The sequence below is a fragment of the Fusarium flagelliforme genome (assembly GCF_020744385.1).
Source record: "Fusarium flagelliforme strain FIESC 12 MPI-CAGE-AA-0113 chromosome Unknown B0J16scaffold_6, whole genome shotgun sequence".
Classification (NCBI taxonomy): Eukaryota; Fungi; Ascomycota; class Sordariomycetes; order Hypocreales; family Nectriaceae; genus Fusarium; species Fusarium flagelliforme.
Window position 1 is genome coordinate 2,193,048 of NW_025763508.1, and position 10,454 is coordinate 2,203,501.

Sequence of the window (10,454 nt, forward strand, 5' to 3'; positions counted from 1 at the left end):
CGAAAAGAAGCAACATAGGATCATCAACATCATCTTTAAACCCCCCACTCTCTACCAACTCCAATACGTAGACAAGGTATGGATGACATGGATTGCTATGCATAACCCCCCATATTCATATTTCGCTTCTATTGCTTTGCTCTACTTTGCTTCTCTGCTCTACAATCTACAGTAACAAACCGCAAAGCCCTACCTACTCCAGATATACGCCCCTCCCACTACTAGCTTCCCCTCATCTACACGCCTCCCCCCTGCTTCAACCCTCCCCCTCCCTCTCCCCTCCACGCACGCCGTAGCCGCTCCATTGGATTTTTTTTTTGTTCGGTTGCTCATCTTCTTTCGTGGGGCTTGGCTCGAAGCAAGCTGCTTGCTCCGGAGCTGGAGCTGGACCCAGTGGATTGACTCTCAACCAAGTCAAGTAAAGAGAAGCGACTCGAGAGCTTCCGATACGGACTGGCTGTGCTGTACTGTGTTGTACCCTTAGACAACTCCGGACATCAATTCCCTTTCTCCCGTCCCCATATCCTCCTCCCCTCCCTCTCATTCATAAAAGCAGAGCCGTTACCCTCCTCCCCTCAAAACTTTCTTCCCTCTTGATCTCTTCCTCCTACTGCCACTGCTCTGTCCTCTCGCGTTCGCCTCTCCTTAGAATCTAACGTGCCATCCATCCTATTAGCCACTGCAAGCCAGTCGCCTTTTGATACCCTTTCGCTTTAACGAATAACCATCCTCTTGGTGAAGAGGACCACCACTTGGTAAGTTGTATTGAGTATTTCTGTTCGCAAACAACAATTGTATACCTGTATTCCTCGGCCACGATTTCTACGACATATACGACAATGGCCACAGCTTCTCGACACTTGGAAAGGCCCGAGGGATGACATTCGGGTCATCGCTGCTTCTCACCGCAGATGACACGACTTGAACTGGCGACACACCGAGATTCACATGTCTCACAAACAACTCGAACACGGCCAGCAACGTTTCTGGTGCATTAGCTCTACTTGACGGTACAGCAAAGCACAGAAACTTGTCCGGTCGCGGTGCTCTGGCTGTGAGATTGCATTGCGTTGCATGTGCGACAGTTGGTGGCATCGCTGCAGTGACGTCCATCCCCAGGTGCCTCTTCGGCCCCCCTTGTCTTAGCCGCATGGCTGCATCCATGGCTGGTTAGCATTGCGCAGTCCATTATTGGCTCCGGTGCTCTAAAACATCCCACTCCATGCAGCCGAGGACTAGGACAAGGTCAAGGGACCCGCCCGGTAGACCACCGAGAATATCTGGTGGGTCGATGGGTTGGGTTGGGTGCTGGCCCGAATAAGACAGCTCAGAAGCTTGGTTGAGAGCCTGCTTCGACCTGCCTCTCTGCGTCGTCTTGGAAGTGGGTGCTGTGAGCTGGATACTGCAGCAAATCCGCCATGACGCCTATGATCTACTCAAAAATGTTATGTCAAAGCCAATTGCGAGAAAAAAGAGAAATCAATGTACAGCCGTAGTGGCAGCTGCGGGCGCAATATTGGCGGGGCATCATCTGTCATGACTTTGAGTTTATCGTCAGATTGATTTCCTTATCTTTGCCCGATGCCGGAGCCACAATCATTTTTTGGTCGACCCCCTCAATACCACCTCTTAGCAGCCTCGGACATACTCGGCCACCCTTCGGAACCCTTTCCAAGATCGCCAAAAACTACAATCTTCAGCCTATTATACTCAGCGCATTGCATATACATCATATGTTCTTCCATTTACCCGTGCTAACATGACACTAAATCACAGATCTCCGCTGCTTTTTACCAAGCCAACGCGCCCCGCGATCCATCCTACATCCCCCACCCACCGAACTCCCCCACAACCCCACCCCAGTTCGATCGAATCCTTGCCTAGCATGGGCCTAAACGAGGACTTCGACGACCGACAGATCCAAACCGAAGCCGAGCAACAACCATACATACCTTATGAGTATCAGACTGAGAACAATGACTCGTGGGCTGGTGCCTTGCCGGTGAAGCAGGGTCTCTATGACCCTTCTTATGAGAAGGATGCTTGTGGTGTCGGTTTTGCTTGGTAAGTTTGATCTCTGGTCAATTGACTTCTACAACGGTTAACTAACATGCTATGCTCGCAGCCACATCAAGGGTAAGCCTAGCCACAAGATTGTTAGTGATGCCCGTAACCTCCTCTGTAACATGACCCACCGTGGTGCCGTGGGCTCTGATGCACGAGATGGTGATGGTGCTGGTGTCATGACATCCATCCCCCACCGGTTCTTCATCAAGAACTTTGAGAAGGAGGAGGACATTAAGCTGCCTCCCCTGGGCCAGTACGCCGTGGGAAACCTGTTTTTTAAGCCCGACGAGGAGACTCTTCAGGAGTCCAAGAGGCAGCTGGAAGATGTTGCCGAGTCGCTGGGCCTCCGAGTCCTGGGATGGCGAAGGCCTCCCGTCGACTCGACACTTCTTGGACCTGCCGCCAAATCGCGTGAGCCCATCATTGCTCAGCCTTTTGTCGTCCTTGCCTCTGCCTATGGTACCGGCAATGCTCCCGAGATGACCGACCCTGAGAAGTTCGATGAGCGTCTGTTCGAGCGACAGCTGTACATTCTGCGAAAGCGTGCTACTCAGAGCATTGGTCTACACAACTGGTTCTACCTCTGCTCCCTTTCAAACAAGAACATTGTCTACAAGGGTCAGCTTGCTCCTGTTCAGGTTTACTCCTACTACCACGATCTCGTCAACGCCGACTACGAGGCGCACTTTGCTCTGGTGCACTCTCGTTTCTCTACAAACACCTTCCCATCCTGGGATCGTGCTCAGCCCCTGCGATGGGCTGCTCACAACGGTGAAATCAACACTCTCCGAGGTAACAAGAACTGGATGCGTGCTCGTGAGGGTGTCATGCAGTCTGATGTCTTCAAGGAGGAGCTTGAGCAGATGTACCCCGTTGTTGAGGATGGTGGCTCCGATTCAGCTGCTTTCGACAACGTCCTTGAGCTCCTGACTATCAACGGTGTTCTCTCTCTTCCCGAGGCTGTTATGCTCATGGTTCCTGAGGCTTGGCAGGGTAACCAGCACATGGACCCCAAGAAGGCTGCATTCTACGAGTGGGCTGCTTGCCAGATGGAGCCTTGGGATGGCCCTGCTCTGTTCACATTCGCCGATGGACGATACTGTGGTGCCAACCTCGACCGAAACGGTCTCCGACCTTGCCGTTTCTACGTTATGGATGATGACCGTATCATCTGTGCTTCCGAGGTTGGAACCATTCCTGTCGAGCCCGAGACTGTCATCCAGAAGGGTCGTCTCCAGCCCGGTCGCATGCTGTTGGTCGATACACAGGCTGGTCGCATCATTGATGACAAGGAATTGAAGGAGGCTGTTTCAAGCCGATTCGATTTCCGAGCTTGGCTCGACAGCGAGTTGATCACCCTGCCCAAGGTTGTCGAGATCATGGAGCAGGCTCTGGATCTTGCCCCCAAACTTGACGACAAGACTATCCAGTCTGATCCTCTACTGCACTCTTATGGTTACACTCACGAGCAGGTCAGCTTGCTGCTTGCGCCCATGGCTGCTGATGAGAAGGAGGCTTTGGGTTCCATGGGTAACGATGCCCCATTGGCATGCTTGACCACGGCTCCTCGTCTTCTTTACGACTACTTCCGACAGCTGTTCGCCCAGGTCACTAACCCGCCTATCGACCCCATCCGAGAGTCTATTGTCATGTCTCTCGAGTGTTACGTTGGTCCTCAGGGTAACCTGCTCGAGATGGACGCATCCCAGTGCGGTCGTCTTCTGCTTCCTAGCCCTATCCTCTCTATTGAGGAGTTCAACGCTGTCAAAAACATGTCCCAGAAGTACTCTGAGTGGACCGTCAAGACTATTGATTTGACCTTCCCCAAGAAGCAGGGAGTCCAGGGCTACATCAGACATCTCGATGAGATTTGCAACGAGGCTTCTGCCGCCATTGAGGCCCGGGACCGTGTCATTGTGCTGTCTGACCGCAACACTTCCGCTGACCGCGTGCCCGTCTCTGCTGTTCTCGCTTCTGCTATGGTCCACCATCACCTTGTCAGCAACAAGTGGCGATCTATGGCTGCTCTCGTTGTCGAGACTGCTGAGGCTCGTGAGGTCCACCATATGTGTGTTCTCCTTGGTTACGGTGCTGACGCCATCAACCCCTACCTTGCCATGGAGTGCATTCTCAAGTTGAACCGCGAGGGTCTTATCAAGAAGAAGGCCACTGACGAGACTCTGATCCGTAACTACAAGCACTCTTGCGATGGTGGTATTCTCAAGGTAATGAGTAAGATGGGTATCTCCACTCTTGCCTCTTACAAGGGTGCCCAGATCTTTGAGATTCTTGGTCTCGATGAGACCGTCGTCGAACGATGTTTCAGGGGTACTGCTTCTCGTATCCAGGGTATGACCTTCGAGCTCATCGCTGAGGAAGCTTTCCGATTCCACGAGCGCGGTTACCCCTCCAGAGAAAGTGTCGCACCTCCTGGCCTCCCCGAGTCTGGCGAGTACCACTGGCGAGACGGTGGTGAGCCTCACGTCAACGATCCTACCTCGATTGCCAATATCCAGGACGCCGTCCGCACCAAGAACGACAAGTCTTACGAGGCCTACTCACGATCAGAGTATGAGCAGATCAAGAACTGTACTCTTCGTGGTCTCCTTGACTTCAAGTTTGAGGACTGCACTCCTGTCCCCATTGACCAGGTTGAGCCTTGGACTGACATCGTCCGCCGATTCTGTACCGGTGCCATGTCTTACGGTTCCATCTCCATGGAGTCTCACTCTACCCTTGCTGTTGCCATGAACCGACTTGGTGGAAAGTCCAACACTGGCGAGGGTGGTGAGGACCCTGAGCGATCTCAGCGCATGCCCAACGGCGATACCATGCGTTCTGCCATCAAGCAGGTTGCTTCTGGTCGTTTCGGTGTCACTTCTGCCTACCTTGCCGACTCCGATGAGCTTCAGATCAAGATGGCCCAGGGTGCCAAGCCCGGTGAGGGTGGTGAGCTTCCTGGCCACAAGGTGTCCAAGTCTATTGCTCGCACCCGTCACTCTACCCCTGGTGTTGGTCTTATCTCGCCTCCTCCTCACCACGATATTTACTCCATTGAGGATCTTAAGCAGCTGATCTACGATCTGAAGTGCTCCAGCCCTCGATCTCGAGTCTCTGTCAAGCTTGTCTCTGAGGTTGGTGTCGGTATTGTCGCCTCTGGTGTCGCCAAGGCCAAGGCCGATCACATCCTGATCTCTGGTCACGATGGTGGTACTGGTGCTTCTCGATGGACCGGTATCAAGTACGCTGGTCTTCCTTGGGAGCTGGGTCTGGCTGAGACTCACCAGACTCTGGTCCTTAACGATCTTCGTGGTCGTGTCGTTGTCCAGACTGATGGACAGCTCAAGACTGGTCGTGATGTTGCCCTTGCTTGTCTGCTTGGTGCTGAGGAATGGGGCTTTGCCACTGCTCCTCTTATTGCCATGGGTTGTGTCTTTATGCGCAAGTGCCATTTGAACACCTGCCCTGTTGGTATCGCTACGCAGGACCCTGAGCTCCGAAAGAAGTTCACTGGTACTCCTGAGCATGTCATCAACTTCTTCTACTATGTTGCCAACGAGCTTCGAGCCATTATGGCCCAGCTTGGTTTCCGTACCATCAACGAGATGGTTGGACATGTCGAAGTTCTCAAGATGCGCGATGACCTTCGAACCAACAAGACAGCCAACATCGACCTGTCTCTTCTCCTGACCCCTGCTCACAAGCTCCGACCTGGCGTTGCCACTTTCAACGTCCGAAAGCAGGACCACAAGCTTCACGTCCGACTTGACAACAAGCTGATCTCCGAGTCCGAGTTGACTCTCGACAAGGGTCTTCCCTCCAGAATCGAGTGTGACATTGTCAACACTGACCGAGCGATGGGTACCTCCCTCTCTTACCACATCTCCAAGCGATATGGTGAGGCTGGACTGCCCATGGACACTGTCCATGTTAATATCAAGGGCTCCGCTGGTCAGTCTTTCGGTGCTTTCCTCGCTCCTGGTGTCACACTCGAGCTTGAGGGTGATGCCAACGATTATGTCGGCAAGGGCTTGTCTGGTGGTCGATTGATCATCTACCCTCCCCGCTCTGCTGTCTTTAAGTCTGAGGAGAACATTCTTATTGGTAACACTTGCTTGTACGGTGCTACTACTGGTACTTGCTTCTTCCGTGGTGTTGCTGCTGAGCGTTTCGCCGTCCGAAACTCCGGTGCCACTGCCGTCGTCGAAGGTGTTGGTGACCACGGTTGTGAGTACATGACTGGTGGTCGCGTTGTTGTTCTTGGATCTACTGGCCGTAACTTCGCGGCCGGTATGTCTGGTGGTATTGCCTACATCCTCGATGTCCACGGCGATTTCCACTCCAAGCTCAACGGCGAGATGGTTGAAGCCAGCGGCCTCGAGGACCCTGCTGAGATTGCTTTCGTTCGTGGTCTCATTGAGGACCATCATCATTTCACCGGCTCTGAGCGTGCCGCTCGCATCCTGGTCGACTTCAACCGAGCCCTGCCTCGCTTTGTCAAGGTCCTTCCTGTCGACTACAAGCGTGTTCTTGAAGAGGAAGCCGCCAAGGCTGCCGAGGCCAAGCGTGCTGAGTACAACCTTCCTGCCGTTTCTGGTGTTCAGCACAAGAAGTCCGAAAAGGCCGCCAAGCTCCAGGACCTCGAGGAGGCTGTTGGCGATAACGCTGCTGAGAAGAAGCGTGCTCTTGTTCTCGACAAGACTCGAGGATTCAAGCTTTACAAGCGTCGTCAGGAGAAGTACCGCCCTGTCAACTCTCGTCTCAAGGATTGGGCTGAGCTTAGCTCGCGTCTTGACGAGGATGAGCTCAAGTACCAATCGGCTAGGTGTATGGATTGTGGTGTTCCCTTCTGCCAGTCCGAGACTGGATGCCCTATCTCTAACATCATCCCCAAGTGGAATGAGTTAGTATTTCAAAACCAATGGAAAGACGCTCTTAACCGTCTCCTGATGACCAACAACTTCCCCGAGTTCACTGGACGTGTCTGCCCTGCTCCTTGTGAGGGTGCTTGTGTTCTGGGAATTAACGAAGACCCCGTTGGTATCAAGTCTATCGAGTGTGCCATCATCGACCGAGGTTTCGAGATGGGCTGGATGGTTCCTAAGCCTCCCAAGGTCCGCACTGGCAAGACTGTCGCGATCATTGGATCCGGTCCAGCTGGTCTGGCTGCTGCTGATCAGCTCAACCGTGCCGGCCACCTTGTAACCGTCTACGAGCGAGCTGACCGTCTGGGTGGTCTCCTCATGTACGGTATTCCCAACATGAAGCTCGACAAGCGTATTGTCAAGCGACGTACTGATTTCATGGCGGATGAGGGTATTATCTTCAAGACCGGTGTTGCCGTTGGTGAGGAGGGTCACCCATCTCTCAACGACCTTCGAGCCAGCCACACCGTTGTTGTTATTGCAACTGGTGCTACTGTCGCTCGTGACCTCCCCATCAAGGGTCGTCAGCTCGATGGTATCCACTACGCTATGGAGTTCCTTCACAAGAACACCAAGTCTCTCCTCGACTCCGAGCTTGGCGACGACGCTTACATTACTGCCAAGGATAAGCACGTCGTTGTCATTGGTGGTGGTGACACTGGTAATGATTGTATCGGAACCTCTCTCCGCCACGGCGCCAAGTCCGTTACCAACTTCGAGCTTCTTCCTCAGCCTCCTCCTGAGCGTGCCAACGATAACCCTTGGCCTCAGTGGCCTCGTATTTACCGTGTTGACTACGGTCACACTGAGGTCCGTCAACACACCGGCAAGGATCCTCGTGAGTACTGCATCATGTCTGAGGAGTTCATGGACGACGGCTCTGGCAAGGTTAAGGGCATCAACACTATCCGTGTTGAGTGGACCAAGTCTCCTAGCGGTGGTTGGGACATGAAGAAGGTCGAGGGCTCTCAGCAATTCTTCCCTGCTGACCTCGTCCTGCTTGCCATGGGTTTCCTCGGACCTGAGGCTCGTGTTCTCGGTGACGAGATCGAGAAGGATGCTCGCAAGAACGTCAAGACTGCCCCTGGCAAGTACAGCACCAACCTTGAGGGCGTCTTTGCTGCTGGTGACGCCCGCCGCGGTCAATCTCTGATTGTCTGGTAAGTTAATCCCTAATCACAATTTTCTCAGAGATAAAATACTAACAAATATCGCAGGGGTATCAATGAAGGTCGCCAGGCTGCCCGTGAGATTGATCTGTACCTCGAGAAGTACACCAACCTGCCCATTACCGGTGGTATCATCAAGCGTAATGCACAGGAAATCTTCAGCCAGATTAAGGTTGAGGCTTAGATATAAATTATATGGTTTTAGTCTGTTTTTCTGCTTTTTAGGATTGGAGCAAAGGGATACAGGATGATACCATGATCGTGCATTCGGTTGTGTTGAAGGCGTGGTTTAAGGATATAGTTTACTTTTTATACCAATTTGAGAGACTTGGCTGTTATCAAGCTGACCATTGAGAGCGTAGACTATGTCATAAGGGACGAAAGGATTTGAGAATTCTATGCATATCTTTACTAAATCTTAGGTTATTTATTCTTGACTCTCCCAAGCCTTAGATAACAATCATTCTGCTACCCCTTAGACATCTCATACCAGATCTTGCGCAACAGAATTCAATATCAATTTAAATGAACTCCTTGCCATGCCCCGTCTAATCCTGTCTATGTTTCGCGCGACCAAGGAAAATCAACAACCGTGCAAAGGAAAAACCAGTAAGCAGAATACAAAACTAAAGAAACTCGACCACCATTCCCAACATACTACCAAGACTCTGACACTCTCCAGTTGTAGAAAAACATTTTGCCTGCTTCTGAGAAGGCATCTCTCCAGTTACAATCACAGGTTGGGCGACAGCCTCGCACGCTTGGGCTTTGGACATCCTTCGAGGCTTTGCTCTGTCCAGCTGCCCTTCCGCTTGACTGAGACTGAAGCATCCTGCTGTGAATCAACGGGGTTATGGAGATTCTGGAGGTCGCCTTCCGTGAAATCGTCTTCATGGCCATGGTCTGGACCCCTCACATGCGCCAGAGCTTCCTCGGCAGTCTTGAAGAACTTTTTGCAGAATCGAATTGGGCAGCGGCAGTGAGTATGAAAGCGTTCATGTGCCCATCTGGCAGTGGGATGTTTCAGAACTTTCCCGCAGAACCTGCACGGGAAGTTTACGGGTGGGCTCGCATGCTTGATGTTCCGGTGCAGGTTAAGAGCGTGTCGTGACGCGCAGTTCTTTCCACAGTCGGTGCACAGAAGGGGGTTCAGTCCATGCTTAATCCTAGCATGTCGTTCCAAGCCTTCTTTCCGTGGGAAAGCCCATTCACACTTCGGAAAGTTGCATTTGAAGGGTCTCTTGCCTTCATGGACACTCTTGATGTGTGATTGCAAGTTGTCCTTTTGTTTGAATGGTTTGGATTTGCACCCAGGAAAGTCGCACTTGAAGGGTCTCTGATCTTCATGAACACCTTGTATATGTCTCTTCAGATCACCGACTCTTTTGTTGCAACGTGGACATTGGTAACGTCCATCTTCTCCCTTTCGGACCTGTCCCAAGTTAGTATCTGGTGACTTATTCCCAGGGGTGTAACTCTCATACCTTCTCTTCTACCGGCATGTTGATATGCCAAATAATGACAATGAAGAACGATGATACTTTCAGTGTAGTAAAGGGTGATGTCGAGTACGAATAAGACAACTGATCGAAGTTGCCGCAGTTGCAAAATAAAGGCAGGACTTAGGTACATATAGCTATCATACTTCAGGTCTATCATATATGATACCAAGAACTATCTGATTGTAAGTGACTCTATGTCGTCTAACGGGGCTTTCAACTCATGGGTGAAAGGCACGCTGTCGAAACAGGGATGACTTGAGAAAAGAAACTGCCACGTACAAAGGATCATACAACGAACGGCCAGGGTAAAAACCTGGTGAGTTGAAAAATTCATTCAGCCATGGTTCAGTATGGTTCCAGCTTCACTGGGGTTAAACACGGATCAAAGAAGAGGTGGAATTAGTAGCGACTATCTGGCGAATCTTACCTTCAGGACAAAGTCAAGAGCCATAGGCCCTGTTAGATGTTAGATGTTAGTTATTAGATTCAGTCTGCTTCAAAGACTTCTCGACGATTTCGACGGACCGTTCTGATACTACAATCAAGTGATTTCATACTTGAAGATGCCGTGGCGGGTTTATTCCTTCACTGATCAACACTAAGGCCAGGAACTGCATTGGGAAATGGAATAAAAGCCTGTCTAGATTGAAACATAAGTGCAGACTTCTTCCATGGACTCTTTTGAAGCTTCATGCTGATATGAGAGACATTGGGAAAGGGGTCAACTATGCCCGTTCGCTCAATGACCAAAGTCTTTTTCACTGTTCTACGTAGCGGTCATCTCAGTCCTT

General features: G+C 51.5%; 2 protein-coding genes across 2 annotated transcripts; one reads left to right on the forward strand and one right to left on the reverse strand.

Annotated features, from left to right (window-relative positions):
* Positions 1-1,885: 1,885 nt before the first annotated feature.
* On the forward strand, positions 1,886-8,345 carry B0J16DRAFT_387539 (uncharacterized protein; the record flags this gene model as incomplete). The annotated part of the gene is made up of 3 exons (XM_046131687.1): positions 1,886-2,064; positions 2,126-8,152; positions 8,210-8,345. 3 exons carry the CDS (start codon positions 1,886-1,888, stop codon positions 8,343-8,345), a joined length of 6,342 nt encoding a protein of 2,113 aa, XP_045980288.1.
* A 662-nt stretch (positions 8,346-9,007) lies between these two features.
* Positions 9,008-9,643, reverse strand: B0J16DRAFT_291173 (uncharacterized protein; the record flags this gene model as incomplete). The annotated part of the gene is made up of 1 exon (XM_046124275.1): positions 9,008-9,643. A coding segment is annotated over one exon (635 nt), but the record flags the coding sequence as incomplete, so codon positions are not given.
* Positions 9,644-10,454: the final 811 nt, after the last annotated feature.